Genomic DNA, 16476 nt, shown 5'->3' with positions numbered 1-16476 from the left:
TCACAGTGTCTTTTAGAAATAAAATGCCCAATACTTTAGGATGACCAGACACTTGACAGTTTATTTACAGTTGGTAAATATGATGTTGTGAAATCCTTGGAAAATGGTACAATGTATGTTAAACATAATACTTCAAGGGGGTATTACCTACAAATACAATTAACTTTGCATGTAACACATATGCAGTTGTGCAAACTTGTTATATGGACAACTAATGAATACAAGGTCATTGAAGTACAACATGACCAACAGTTTTGTGAATCGGCAATTTCAAGACTACGCTTATTTTACTTCAACAAACTTTTACCGAGAGTAGTTGATGACTTTGAATCTGGCAGATTGACGATTAGTAAAAATATATATTAAATTTTCAAATTGAATACATGCATATTGATAAGGATTGTGTTTTTGATAACATGATTGCTGAAATTATACAGTCAAATGTCTTTTCAATCTGTGTTAGTTATTCATTACTGAGCATGTATTCAGTCTTTTTAAACTTAAAATGTTCAATAATAAAAAGGCTAAAAGGAGCAGCCTAATTCTATTTGAAACAAGTGATAAAACCACACACAGTATTTACAGTATAAAATTTAATCATACACAAATATCTTGATAATAAATATGACATTCACTTTAAAGTTATGATAGCTCTCAATCTGAAAGTTTTATTTTGTTGTAAATATGTGCTATTATGATAGTTTTGTATGTAACTTTAACCATAGTCATTGATAAAATTAAAATTAAGTTCAAGATTTCATAAAAATAAGGATTTTGGTTCTATTGAATATAAAGCATTATATATAGAAATCAATTTTTGTTCGGGAAGACAATAATGTAATTTTACTTTATTAAAAGCCCATACAATTTTGCAACAACAAAAAATATACACCAAAAACTTAGAGGTAGCATAACTATAATGTACAGTATATCATATCAATGATACTGAATTTCCAAATATGGTTGTAATTTACAAAGATTAATCAAATATATGTCCAAAATACATTGGCATTTAAGACATTTCAAGGCTGTGAAAAAATAAAACATTATGAACTTGTATAGGATTAAACATTCTTTTTGAAGAGTTTATCGATGTGTAAACTCCGGACATTTTACTCACAAACTGAATAAAAGTGTGAAGCACTTTTATGTTAAGTTTGTGAGTAAAATGTTCGGAGTTTACACATCGATAAATTCTTTTAAAAGAATGTTTGATTCTTATAATTCCAATTCATTCACTTTAGTAACAATTTAAAAATTTGAATAGTTTCCTCGCACTATGTTATTTGTTTTCAGGCGTGTATGAATATATCGCGTTTTCGGATTTATTGATGTGTAAACAATCGTTCAGCTTTATTTTTGTCCAATCAAAACAGTTTTAACTTATAACATTGGAATTATTACATAATATCATATTACAATATGTTAATGCATGCATCATTAACATTAGTGAAGCTGACTAGAGTTTAAAATTTTAGCATAACCGTCAGTTATCATCTTTATCTTTGATAAGGTCAGATCTCAGATTAACCAATGCAGCACAAACAATCAAGTAGTCACTGAGTTTATTAACAGAGGTAACACGAACTACCTGACTAAGTATGCGGAACACTTTTAAACGTCTAATAGACCGTTCCACATGAATCCGTACAGTGGCAATTCGTCTCGTCTCTGTTACATCCTTTTCTGAAAGTTGGTCTTTACCTTTCGTAAAAGCTTGAATATTAAGTTTCACTTTCAAGGGAAAGAGTAAGTCATCAATGGTAAAATCTCGATCCGCCATAATTTCATCCCCAGGAAGAAGGTAATTTAAAATGCCAGACTCTTCCACAATTGCTTTATCACTAGATCTTCCTCCAAAGCCTTTAGATATAAACATAATCTGTCCATGTGGTGCGATACCAACCAAATACTTTCCTGTGTTGTTGGACTTGTAGTGGCTGTATGTTTCTCCTCTTGTCTTCAAGTTTTTTGCTCGTTGGATGAAATTTCAGCGCAACCAATTATGACTGTGGTTGTTGGATAGTTCTCACGAAAAGATTTTGGCATGGTGGCTCTAATTGTTTCACGTGGAAGCCAAACAATTAAATTTTTCAGTTTTGAAGCCATAAAAGAGAATCTTTGATTGAAAATGGTGCACGCATAAGACTCGGATATTCCAAATCTATTGGCAAGATCTGCAAACAGTAGATTAAGCCTTAATTTCATTAGCACCAACAAAACTTATTCTGAAACGGGCATGGTAAATTTCAATGGGTCGTCCGTATTTTGCATTACACTCACAAATGTTCTGAAAGTGTTTAAAGGCAGTCCTGTGTATAACAAAGCTAAGGAGTCAGATGATATGTCAGCAGTAGTGAGGCGTATATGCAGAGTGCTACAGTTTACCCCTTTGTCCTCGGTCTCACTGGGTCTCGTCTGTGTTCCTGTATCCCTGGCTCCTGAAATGCACGGCCTAGCATATTCATGCTCATGTAGTGTGGGATCTATCCACTGTGTGCCTGCATATCTGCTTTCTGTTATGCTCGTCTGCGTTGAAAAAGATGTCACCGTTGGTTCAGTTTGAATAATGTTGAGAGTTTCAACATCATCTGCAGCAGCAACCACCTTTTGTTGCTTTTCATGTCCACTCCTACAATATAAAGTGTACATTATAGCATAAAGTGACAAAAACAAAAAAACCTATCTGTATGTAAACCAATACATGTGGTACTGTACTGTGTATTAATTTACACTTTCAGAGTTTTTTAAGGTCTTGATTTCAAGGGTCTGGGCCTTTCCAATTGGGAGAAATAGTAACAATTGCATGAAATTTGGAAAAATGTTCTATGGATCAAAGAAGTAGGGGGGAAACCAAACCAGTGCATTAAATCTAAGGAATAATTGGCCTCCCTCTGACTTATATTTAGGTCAAAGCTTACCTCATTTCCTCATTTAAATAAGCAGAGGCCACAAAAAGGTTTACTGAACAATTTTGAAGCAAAAATTGTAATATGTGGGCTTTTGATGATTGATGAACAATTAAGTGTAACCTGGTTTGATTTTTTTTCTATTGTTTGGGAATTTTAAAACAAAAATTTGGAGGAATACTTGTTTTTTTAACATTGGAAAGGGGCCTTATTTTGGCCCCCTACAAACCCTGATTTTTCATGAATTGTTTCAGTGTGTTGTATTTATAATTTGGGAATAGTGTCTCATATGTTGCACAAAAATAACACCCCAAAACACTGAAACAGAAAGTGAATTATCCATCAAATCCTTCTGATGAACTGATTCAAGAGTGAATCAGGAGTGTTATAGATCTAGTGCATGTACTTATCTTTAAACAAAAGGCCCAAGGGCCACATCGCTCACCCGAGTCACCTTGGCTCATATTTAAAGATTTTCACTATATATTTGTATGCAAAATTTTGACCCCCCTCTTGTGACCCCATCCTACCCCTTGGGGCCATGATTTTAACAAACTGAAATCTGCATTATGTCAGGAAGCTTTCATGTAAATCTCAGCTCTTCTGGCTCAGTGGTTCTTGAGAAGATTTTTAAATTACCCCACCCTATTTTTGCATTTTTGTGATTATTTCCCCTTTGAAAGGGACGAGGCCCTTCATTTGAAAAAAAATGAAAGCTCGTTACCCAAGGATGTTTTGTGATAAGTTTGGTTGAAATTGGCTCAGCGGTTCTTGAGAAGAAGTCGAAAATGTGAAAAGTTTATGACGACGACAGACAAATTTTGATCAGAAAAGCTCACTTGAGCCTTTGGCTCGGGTGAGCTAATAATATATATATATTTTTCAACCTCTAATATATTTTCATCAATGACAGTTCAAAAATTTGCTTTACTTGACATAAAATTGGCTTATATCTGCTCTATGATCAATTGGAGTCAAAAAATAATACATACCCATCTGTTCCCACCATCTCTAATTTCTGTGCAACAAACTTTCTGTTTAGAAGTCGACGGCCAACTTTGACGGGAGCTTTATAACCTACAATGCATTCTTAAAATATAAATATATAAAAGTTTACACAGATATAGTAACTACAGCTATAATAGAATTACATTCATGATTATTTTTTTAATAAAAAAGTAGCAGACTTGGAATACATACTTCTTTGTTACACTTTAATTAAGGCCAATTTAACTGAATTAGTAGATTATCATCTGGGGTCACAAAATATATGGGATGGGTTGGAGGATTTTATTTTTTTGAAAAAAAAATCGAGGTGGACCCTTTTTGAGGGGCTGGTGGGGATAATTTTAATTGGCCTAATGTAAAATACTTAATCTGACTGGCCAAGAAACAATTGACAAAACATGTTTCACCTTGAGAGTAAAAAGCATGTGATCCAGGGTAATGTTTATCTTGCAACAGGAAACATTACTTGACAGGTGATATTGTAAAAATTATAACATACGTCAAATTTGAGCGTGTACGGTTCACTGTAGATTTGTAGAAGATGCCATTTGAGCGCTTTGAAAAATTGAAATATGATATTATACATGTAGTTGATTGAAAATTTCATCCCTCGAAAACCATTGTCAATCTCAGATCAATCTACATGTAATTAAAATCAGCTCTTCTCTAACCGTTCCAGTGTAACTGTTAGAGAAGATCTGAGACTGATTTTAATTAAATTGATCTCATATGTACCTCAATTGACAACAGTCTGATTGACAATGGTTTTCTCAGGGTACAATGTTACCCTCAAGTTGCTCAACTATATGCAGTATGGCCCTAATTAGAATTACCAACCTTTAGATGTGTTATTTTTACTCAAAATAATTGTAATATTTGTATGATGTTTTAATATTTATACAAACACAAGTTAAAATTGTCCTAGCTACTAACTCAATGGTCTTAGTATACAATCTTACTATAACAAAGACAAATTTTGAATATAACCCTATCTGTCAAGCTGTTGGTAGTCTTTGAGTTATGATCCAAATTTTGCTTTTTCGAAAATAGTTCAAATTACACATAACCTTTCATAATTGCGGTTAAATTTCTTTCATATCAAAACATAATTAACCAAGTTCTTATGCATGTGTACACACTGAAGAGATATATGTCAAACTCTTTAAAAAATATTATACTGAAACGTGGTGGGTCATAATATTAACAGGCCTACATGCAGCGGGGTGAATGTGTAGACAGGCCTGGTCTTCTGTACTTTCTATTTTAAAACTATATCATACAGCGAAGTTGTAAACAAACCTAAATTCAGACTGCTTGCTGGGTTTCGTGCTGTTGGTCGCCCGTCAATAAAATGCGTTGAACACACCAACAAATTCTTTGCCAAATCGTGTCGATGTAATGCCCGCTGCCATTTCAGTTTCTCTTCTTCTATTTTCGGCATCGTGTGTAGGCTGTATGGCACGACGCAGGGGCAATCTTTGTGAGGAATGTCACCATGTTCTTGGTATATAGACTGCTTCTATAAATACAGTTTCTTTCTGTTATTAGTGCAGTTAAAAACCACACACGATTCTCCACCTCCACCTGTGTACATTTCTAAGGACGCTCACGGTTTTACGGTTGTAATGGCAGATGCGTCACGTGACCGATAATGTCTGTTCTCAGCAACTGTGACGTAATTGCGGGGAAAAGTTGTGTATAGGTTATAGCGTATACCCCCGCCCCGGATGCAGAAGATCGGCATTGGAATCCCGGCCGCGACAGACCCAAGTCGTTAAAACAGGTAGTGACAGTTTAATTGCCAAACGCTCACCATTAAGTGTGAATGTCGCGGGTCCTCGGAAAAATAGCGTAAACTGACCCAAACCAGGTTATACTCGTATAATTTGCCCCAGAATTAAAGTCATTCCTTATAATTTAATGCAAGAGACAAAGATGTTAACCTTCGTTTATCAAAATGTACATAAACTCGGAAAAATACAAGTTATTTTGCCCGGTGGCGCGTAAAAACAGGACTACGCAAAACGAATGCCTCCAAAGATATAAAAATTATTTTTATTGTCTGGCAAAGTTTTCAGAAAATAGTAATTTTTTGCACGTGTACGATTTCTTACGATTTTATTTCTCAATGTTTAAACATATCGACTTTTTACGTATATTTATATATGGAAATAGGGAAAAGTAAATACAGCCTGTAAAAGTAGAGGAAGTTTCCTTTTTGATGGGCCTTTATTCGTGTTATAATTCTAGGTAGTTTTTATATTACGATAAAATAAAATTGGGACATGCTGTGCGGTTTTCTTTAAAATTAGCGACAAAACGTCGTCGCTAAAAGCACACATATGTATGAAATAATCAGCCATGTATTATCTGCTTTTTTTTTTTAGAAAGCATAGAACCAATATTGGTATATAACAGTTACACAACCTACATGTAACGTCAAAAAACACCTATTGAGAATGTTACATCGGTAGAGTAAAAAACATAAATAAAATACTTAAAATTCAGATATAAACGTTATATTAGTTCGGAATAGTAATATTTTCCCCTTGCCAAACAAAGAAAACTAAAAAGAAGTTCGCATATATAGGCCTATACTTTTATTTTTCCGTGATCGGGATCGCGGGCCTCGTGGGGTTTTCTGAAAGTGTGCACGGGGAACACACGTGTTTCCGTCTCAACGAAAACAACACAGCTTCACTGTGACTGTCACAGCGAACGCTTGTATTTTAGATCTTTAAAACGACCTGATGTCAGAAAAAGATACACTGGATCTCCTGTTACAAGATGACCTAAACGATCATGTATTCAGTATATGGATGTAAATATACGTTGATGTAGCCACATAGGCCGAATAGAAAAAATTGCAGTTTTGTCATGTTATGAAAAATTCACGATTAATTAAAGCAAATTGATGCCATAAGTTTCCGTTTCGTGAAAGAAAATATTTATATTTTATGATTTCTAAACCAAGTGAATAACACCCAATTGTTTATTAAGAGCTGACATCATTTAATCTGTCCTGGCACGGCATTAATCCGTCTGATTAACACCCCCCTTTTTCCAGAATTTTCTCCTTACCTGACTCACAAGTGTAAGAATAGGGTGGATTTAGTGTGCAATGAGAAGGGGGATGGGGTGGTTTTAATCAGATTGGGCATTCATGACCGCTGGTGAGAAAGCTATTTTTCAGGATTTTTCCATGTTTATAAGAAATTATCTTTCTATGAAAAGAAAACACAATCTGTTAAGAAAACACATATTACGTCATTGTAATGGTAGAATTTATTATCATAATTTGAATTATTTTCTTCATATTGTAACAGAAATATAAACGAAATATGTATTTGGGTCGAAAGGGGGAGGGTTGTTACGTAACATCAAACAAAGTCTGACTATGACAGGCTAATGAAAAATCATATAGATTTCTCTTTTATCGAAATGCATGTATTATATATACACTTACTAGCTTATGACCGTAAATTACATGTGATCCATACATGCTGGTACTGGTATGCTATGAGCTATGATCTTCCCTAGATTTTCTCTAATTTCGACTAAATGCACACCCCATCAGAGTACCATGCAAGGGGATTTAGACACTGTGTACCAAGAAGAACCAATTTAATTCTACTTTTATATCTGGAGTCATATACTTTCCCTCGGAGTTGCAATATTTTCGCTGGACCAGAATTTCTTCAGTATCCCCCCTCCCTGTATATGCTAGGCATAATGCTGGCAGCTACATGATGGATATCTTTTTATCATTACGCACTCTGCTACACTCGTAATATATAATAAAATATTACATTCGTTTCTAACACATGTACGCAATCCCCTACCAAATGTTACTTCAAATCAGGACATCTCTATCTTTAAATAAATTTGAGCTGTACTTCAGTACGAAGATGTCCCTTGCTAACATGAAACATATTTTGCTTTAAAACATAAACCAACAATTCTTATTGTAATTTCTTTTCATCTTTAAAGAAGGATATTGACATCCCAATATTTAATGGGAAGTTCCCAGGTATCGTTCGCTAGTGACAGTCTACTGGCAAAGCCAGACATGCATTGGACGGATGCTTACATGTATATGAAGGACACAGGGACACCTGATCCAAGAACTGTGGCATTTCATTCGTAGCAACAGCCTGACATACAGTTGGTATGACTCTTTGAGGTTAGATATAGGGTTAAATCTGTATATATTTGGTTAACATTCAAATAAATCCAGATAATACATTCACAAATGGAATCATGGCGGCATGGTACACTGATATGCGTGTACCATTTTACTGGTTTTTACTTTTACTGCATTACTAGGTATCGCATACATACTAAAAGATACACAAAACGGAAAATTATTATTCTTTTTATAATTATAAGCTATGGCAAGTTTTCTAAATGCTGATAAATAAGGTATGGTGACCAATACTGATTTTATTTGCAATTTCCTTTCAGATATGGGACCCGATTATTCAGAGAACTGCATATTTTATGAAACTGTTTTTGACAGAAGATTTGGTTTTCTCCATCTGTATTGCCACCAACCATTATGCTGAGATGGGGGGGGGGGGTAGATTGTCATTATGCTTCCCAAGGAAGTTTGCAGCCTCTCACTGAAGAGGAATTGTACAGGTATTACTATTTTTAAAGTACCGATATTGTGACAGTGATTTCCAGTTTAAAACGAATAATAAAAAGATCATCTTTTCCAAAATTAATCTTGCTGTGCGTCTAACACATTTATCAGATGTGTACTACAATTACCTCTGATAAAATTTCATAATTAATTAAATGTATACTAGTAATTTTCAGAGGGCCTTAACTATAGACAACATTTACAGAGCCAATTGAGAATTCAAATGCTCTGACGATACATTAGTATTTAGGGCTAAGTATTAAGAAATTCTTCTTTTTTCCAGATTTTTGGGCATTATCGTATACATGTCTGCTGTGAAGTTCCAGTCGATAGACAGATATTGATCAATGTATGCCCTTATCGGAACAACCCAGTACAGTGTATCAAGGATGATGTCTAGAAATAAGTTTTAAGAGGTTGAATATAAGAACATTTTTGTTAAATATGATGCACTTACATTTAAATCTAGATATTGAAAGTAAGTACTTGAACATTAGTATACGTTGAACTTGGTGAGGAAAAACGGAGATTACTTTTTGATAACATTTGATAAGGTGATGTTGCTTAGCAACCAAATATATTTGAATGCAAAAAATTAAATTATTTTAGATTAACAGATCTTTGTTTTAATGTTGCAATATTTATTCTAATTAGTGGAACATAATGACAAAACGTCATATTATTAGAAAATGATGGACAAGTATATAAAGTACGAAGTTTCCATTTGATGACCATTGACCTTAATTCTCATCATCATAGTTTTTGTTAAAAACCCTTTTAAATGATTAAGATTTATTCAAAGATTATATTTTTAAAAGAATGTGACATTTACTAAGCATCATTCAACGTAGTTATGTTTAAATTGTGTCGAATGTATGCAGAAAGGCAAATTATGGTCAAAATTGTACTATGAGTGTTGTTACTTAGCAACCAAAAATATTCGTTTGTCAATATAATTGATTAATTTCATTGTGAAGTTTTTGTAGTATTTTCAAAGGCACATCAGCTCATACATTTATAATTTCCTATTTTTTACTCTAATCTAGTGATAGGGGTCGTAATATATACATTTCAGAGAAAAAAATTGCAAAAATGTACATTTATATGACCTTTGACCCCGTAGACCTTTTTGAGGTCATGGGATACCTTGACAAACTTTATAAAAAAAAAATCCCTCTCCAATTCCTAACAAAAGCATATGTAATATGTCTATCCCAAATTGTGATACATGCAGATTTAAGTGGATGTAAATATATTGTCATTTAGTCTTTCAAAACCTCTAAAATGTGCCGGTAGAAAACGGGTTAAACACGGATGTTCCGAGTTACAATAGGTGTGACACGCTAAAGAACCCTCACTGCCCAATGTCCGTAAGCGCCGAGCAAAGACCTAAATTTGAAGCCCTTCGTCGATGTCTCCATATGAGTGATAAATTCTGGAGAGCGACGTTAAAACAAGATGTAATCAATCTTAAGGAGTAAGAAATCGCATCTGGAGTCATTTTGAATTACAGATTGTACCGGGAAACATCCTGTAATTACAGATTGTACCTGGAAACATCCTGTAAATTACAGATTGTACCGGGAACCATCATGTAAATTACAGACTGTACTAGGGACCATTCTGTAAATTACAGATTGTACCAGGGACCATTCTGTAAATTACAGATTGTACCAGGGACCATTCTGTAAATTACAGATTCTACCGGGAACCATCCCATAAATTACAGACTGTACCATGAAACATTCTGTAAATTACAAACTGTACCAGGGACCATCCTGTTAATTACATATTCTACCGGGAACTATCCTGTAAATTACGTATTATACTGGGAGCCATCCTGTAAATTACTTGTAATATTCATTCTGTGCAACTCACATACATGTATATCTTCATACTCGACGAAAGAAGATGGACAAGCTTGGTGAACATCAAGTCTATTCAAAACTGGACACAGAACATGAATCAGCAGGCAAGTTCACGACCCTTCCCTAAGATATGTCTTAAGATATATCCTAAGATACATAACTTAGGGGAAAAGGTAGGAACATCATGATCAACTTAGGACACGTTTTAAGATATTTCTCGACGATATCTTAGGAACACCCTAACTTAGGACGTCCTAACTGACTTGGGAACATTCTTATTCCTTTACATGTATTTATACACATGATATCCGTGGCATATCTCCGAGTGGACAATTAAAATCCATTACTTTGAATAAAGAAGAAAAACAAACAAATATACTTAGGACACTCCTTAGTCCTAGGGTAGCTTCGTGAACATGCTTGCAAGAGTTTATTTACAAATAGATACGCCTACAGTACCGTGCTAAAGTGTTGTGTAACGGCTAGTCCAAAATTAGATTGTGTACAACTATCAATAATAAGATATGTATTGATGAACTTAATCATCATTTGATCTACTTAAATGTGTAAAGAATCTTTGTACATTCATATCGTAATGATTTATATACGGGAACACGAATTTCCTCGATGCGAAGTACATGGCAAGAACAGTCCTTAATAAATAAGAGATTTTACTCGGCATCCTTACCTGACATAACACTGGCATCATTTCCTAAGTGTTTCCCTTACATTTGTACCATCCTATACCCCATGATATATCTATAACACAACTTATTCCCAAACTGAATAAATCTCCCATCTCTCCAAATATGGCGCTAAAACATGCGGTACCACGAGAGTCGCTCGTGCTGTAATTCGGCCCTCTTCAACCGTTTGCTATAAAAGCCAGGCATTTGAGACCAAGAGAGGAGAAGAGAAGAGAGAGACTTAAGATACACTTCTCACTATAGAATGGAGCCTGAAGAGCCCAAGAGGATGGTAATTAATCAATTATCACTATTGTAATGTATTACCCGGCTAGGATTTGGTGCCACCCTTTTGTGATTATTAGTCTTTGATCCGGCTGTACTGTTGCATCTATCCGGGTATCCCATTGAACCCGGTTAACTTTATATACTATTCGGGTTTCCCACATTTGATGTTTTATATATATTATCATAATTTAATATTTCATTAAATTTATCTATATTAATTAAGCCCATCTCGTGTTTGGTTTTAAATGATTCAAGGTAGATCTCAGAAACAGGAGACCCACGCATAAAATTATTGTAACCCAAGTCATTGACGGACGAAACGTTACAATTGCATTAAATATTTCATATAGCGTAAAAATGGAAAGCAAGATCATACTTCAAAACAAAATATGTATTCAAAATTATCAAAATAAAAATTGTTTTTAAGGCTGCATAGTCATGTACATATGATATTTAGCGAACGCACAAACAATTTCACTGATGTCTGGAGTACCCGATTTCACAATTACACTGGTGTTTAGAGTACCCAAGGTCACAATTACACTGATGTCTGAAGTACCCAAGGTCACAATTACACTGATTTCTGGAGTATCCATCACAATTACACTGATGTCTGGAGTAATCAAGGCGTATTGCAACGCGTATATAATTGATACGAAGTTGTAATTTGTCCACAGTAGCCGTAACTTAATGTTGGAGTTAAAACAACTTTTAACAAATAGTGCGTATTTTACACGGCGAAATTGGAAAGTACTTCTTCAATCGAGGCGTATATTAGCATGTAATATTTGTATATACATTTATTACATATTTACATGTAAGATTAAACACATCGTATATGTTTCATCTAGCTTGTTTTAAACATGTGTAATGAAACTTTCAATATAGCGAAATGTACACGGAGTTAATACGTTTAAAAGCGACGATTTGAACATATTTTAATTGTAAGTGAATTTACAAATGGATTGCGCAGACGCACTTAAAAGACAAGGCGTTTTCTCACACATGCATGCACATATACTGTATAACAATCTAGTTTGGTATGCATGGTAAAACGGTCACTTTAAATAAGATATAATCTAGGGTAAGTTGATCGATCAAACAAAAACAAATAATAACGTCCGCAGCATACCTAGTTATAAACACGACCACTATGCTTAATAAAAGTTTGTTAAATAGTAAACAAATATTGGTTTACATTATTACTAAAACAATCGTCACCAAAAGAGAAAAGGATAATACCAGTTGCTTACTCCAAATAAACCAGTAGAAAAATATTTTTGGCTGCTTTATACCTAAGACATGCAATAACAAGTATTGGTATTCATCTTTGAGTTTTCCACAAGTACATGGAGGACTATTAGTGATGTTACAACAATTAATGTCAGAAGAAGACATCAAAGCGTTACTTTCTGTTAGTTTCTGAAACAAATCACTTTCCCTTAGCGTATCGTTGTAATGCACTGCAGCATCTGTTTTAAACGCCCAAACAGCGTGTATTGGGAACTCAAATTCAGTTTGACGGAAATAACATTTCTATATAATATTGCTTGTTGTTTAATCCGATATTCATTTGACTTTTATCCCCGTTTGTATGTTGTGACAAGTGCAGGAAGACACATGCAAGAATATAGTCTGAGTCCGAGGAATCTCGAATTACTCGTTATAAAGTAATGCTTCTTCACGACATGCATACTAACAACCTGGATGTGTGGAAAATGCTATATTTTACAAACATTTTTCGACCGATCAGATCAAGTTATTTTGAATGACAGTATAATGCCACGTTGGCACACTAAAATTGATCGATTGAGTGTTATTTAAATTTCGACCCTGTTCAGGCTATGGTGATTATGTGTGTAGGTTTTTTTATTTTACCAAAACAGACCTTTAATTTAAACTGAATTCAAAATCATTGGTTGACTGATTTCTGTTTATACATTGCAAAGTAAAGGGTAGCAATTGCACAAAATAGCTCAATGTAAGATACGCATAAGTCAAAGGCACCTTTACTACAGTATATATAGCACTTACATGCTCGGGACATGACATGTCTAAGTCGCGCTGTTATGTATATTGGGGGAAAATAATAATGACTTTAAAACAACAGTATTACCTAACAGAGAAAGTGTTTGATATCATTATACAAGTAGGCCTACATATTAGAATTATGCAATGTGAACTGATTGAAATAGAGATGAAAAAATACATGCAAAAACAAAATACACTGACACATGCTGAACTCTCCAGATACTGATGAAATAGACATTCAATGCTGTATATGTTTCAACTAGTGTGATTGTCTTCTGAAAGCATTAATGTATGTTCAGCTGTATCGTATTACTAATATGTATTTAAACCCTTTCAATTGATCACAAAACACTAGACGAAAGATTAAATCCGTGTAACAAATCAGGAAGAAAAACGATGATTTTAAGACTTTTGCGATTGTCAAATCTCACAAAATCGTTTCACCAATTGTAATATTTTACACATTTTACAGCATAATTTTCCCGGAGAATTTGACAGTGGCGGATCCTGGATTTGTTGATAAAGGCGGCATGTAGTCTTTTTAAGAAAATACGTTTTTAAGGAAGTTAGCTCTTGAGTTTTTGAGCACAATTGCGCAAGATGCAACAACTAAATATTTTCTGGTTCAATACTGATCCCATTGTTGCAGACATATTACACATCTATCACTGAACCCTATCCAGTTGACAAATATGTGTCAATTCAATTTTGGAAGGGTTTTGCGGGGACTATATTTTGTGACGGCAGGATTGATTAATCAAAAAGTTCTAAATCTGTGTGATATTGCAATTTCTAGTTCATTTGATATATCTTCTATTTTTTATACACCTATACGTGTATTTCAGTTTTATGATCTATGATACAAGTAGTTGAGACTTTAAGCTAGATCAATTGTTTTAATTCATTGATTTGGTTGATATATTTTTCCAAATATAACACCGATTCTTCGAAAGGTCTAAGCTAATTTACTCGAACTTTTGTATATTTTTTTTATTTTGCCAATAATTTAAAAATTTGGTCTCCAATCCCCGCTTTTTTTTTACTTCAATTTTAAATTGTAAGACAAGACCTTGGAAACTATGTAAAATTTTAGAGATTGACATTTTTCCTAACAAGTCTTTATAAACTCTAAAATTTGATGTTATGATTTTTTTTTCTGATATCCTGTGCAAAAAGGTCATGATTTATTTCAATTACCTGTATTAAACTTTTTTTATTTGTATTGTTAGAAGTCATGAATATGTATATATTTTATCTTCAGCTGCTTTCCAAAGAGAACGGTATGGAAATAATAAGTCAACTGCATGCAATATATCTATTAATTTCATTTAGATCTATACTTAGTTATAAGTAAATGTAACTACTTTAAAGTGCTATTTCCCATGAGGCGCTCCCTTTAACGACGTGTTATATCATGATATGGTGGGAAATGGTGGATCATGAATCTCCACAACAGATCAAACGTAGACAAGCAATGTATAGTGATCATTACCTCAAGCAAGGACATGTAGAAAGGTAATGTGTGCTATGATTTAACTGTAAAGTGAATTTATATGTTTAGTATATTATCATGATTCACTATAAAAAGAGAATCAAACGACAAACAATCGATGTTCATCTACTGGTATTGACAAAGTATGTGTGGGTTAAATGTAGAAAAGTGTGACCACGCAGGTTTAAACGATAAAAAACCTACAAATGTGTTTTCTACTTTTAAGTAGGAAGAAACAAGTAACAAACATGTCGGTTAACTATAGAAATGTTGGATGACAAGGTTTAAATGACCTTAAAGATAACTGAGTTCGAAATATGTTCTTGTTTGTTAACTGTAAACCAATCTGTCCTCCGTTATCTGATCGGCATTTCTTTTTGACATTTTGTATTGGATCATCTGCACTAGACGATGAATTAAACACGCATTGGTCTGTGAAAATACGTCGTCATAAACATTGAAATTAGTGAGGATTCCTCCTCCTAAAATGACGTCGCTTTTGGATACGCAGTCTAACCTTCAAGTGTCAACACAGTAGTCAATCGAGTAAGTACATCAGTATTGTAACGATGCAGATGCGCGCTCCTTCATGAAATCAAAACTAATTAAGGGGGTATTTTTTGTAAAACGGTAGACACTTATTTTTTTTTTCAAAATACCAGTTCTGTATCATTTTCCATTTCAAATAGTTTTGAATAACAAAGAAAATGGTTGCTTCTTTCCGATTTCACATGGCCAGAAAATATTAGACTCATAGAACAAAAAATCACGCCATCCAATATCTTAAACGACATAAATCTTCAATGAAAGTATCATATATCAATGAATTATTGTTGGTTCCATTCATTTCTACAAGACATATAAGATCGTAATTGAATGTATCGAATATTTTTGTTTGAAGAGATAATGCTTGTATATATGTCATCGTTTTCGGGTAAGGAAATGCCACAGCTCAGCGTCTTTTTACGTGCACGTTCAATTGTGACGTAACAGTTGTCTGAATAAAGTATACATGGGTCATTGACTGAAAATAAAGAACGTAATACTTTACCGAAATTATATAGATATTATTACCAACAGTTCAAGCTCCGGTCACCTCAGTATATTCCGTTACGCTACAACTCCAATTATCATCGCTGCCACAGGCTTTCAGATATGAACTGTGTTGACGGCATGACGTCACAGTTGCAAAAGCGCGGTGAGTTATAAAGCTGATGTTTAGAAATAAAATTATGATATTCACAGCAAATTGTTTACGAGATCATTCAATTTCATTGTGCATGTAGTGGTTCCTTAATGTCGATATCGGTTTCCTTGCATCTTACAGATTATTAAGTCTTAGATTATCATTTTCTTTCAATTTTCTTCAAATAAATATTCATAGACCGTTATTAATAACGTACTTTATCATATAGCTAATGAATAGTCTAATATAAAATCTGCGTAAAATCTAGAGAATGTTAGCGTTCAATATCCTGAGAATTTATTGAACGCTAACTTTGCATTGCGTAAATTGTATGCGAAACATTCCGAGTATGAGCGTTCAATA

General features: G+C 33.9%; 1 protein-coding gene across 1 annotated transcript; it reads right to left on the bottom strand.

Moving 5' to 3' along the window:
* Positions 1 to 608: 608 nt before the first annotated feature.
* On the bottom strand, positions 609 to 5407 carry LOC130052915 (uncharacterized). Its single transcript, XM_056159130.1, has 3 exons — positions 5217 to 5407; positions 3902 to 3986; positions 609 to 2632 (listed from the first exon to the last, which is right to left on the bottom strand). The coding sequence occupies exons 1-3, from the start codon at positions 5356 to 5358 to the stop codon at positions 2224 to 2226; spliced, it is 636 nt and encodes a 211-aa protein (XP_056015105.1). The 5' UTR covers positions 5359 to 5407; the 3' UTR covers positions 609 to 2223.
* Positions 5408 to 16476: the final 11069 nt, after the last annotated feature.

This window comes from Ostrea edulis, chromosome 3 (genome assembly GCF_947568905.1).
Source record: "Ostrea edulis chromosome 3, xbOstEdul1.1, whole genome shotgun sequence".
NCBI classification, from domain to species: domain Eukaryota; kingdom Metazoa; phylum Mollusca; class Bivalvia; order Ostreida; family Ostreidae; genus Ostrea; species Ostrea edulis.
Note: the sequence above shows the minus strand (reverse complement) of the source record. Positions and strands in the feature narration are given on the sequence as shown.

Bases quoted from the DNA above. Each gene is read 5' to 3' on its own strand.
- LOC130052915 (XM_056159130.1), bottom strand. From the start codon at position 5,358: ATGCCGAAAATAGAAGAAGAGAAACTGAAATGGCAGCGGGCATTACAT. The intron at 3,987-5,216 runs GTTTGTTTACAA...AATGCATTGTAG, and splicing joins AGCAAGCAGTCTGAATTTAG to GTTATAAAGCTCCCGTCAAA. The intron at 2,633-3,901 runs GTATGTATTATT...TTTATATTGTAG, and splicing joins GAGATGGTGGGAACAGATGG to GAGTGGACATGAAAAGCAAC.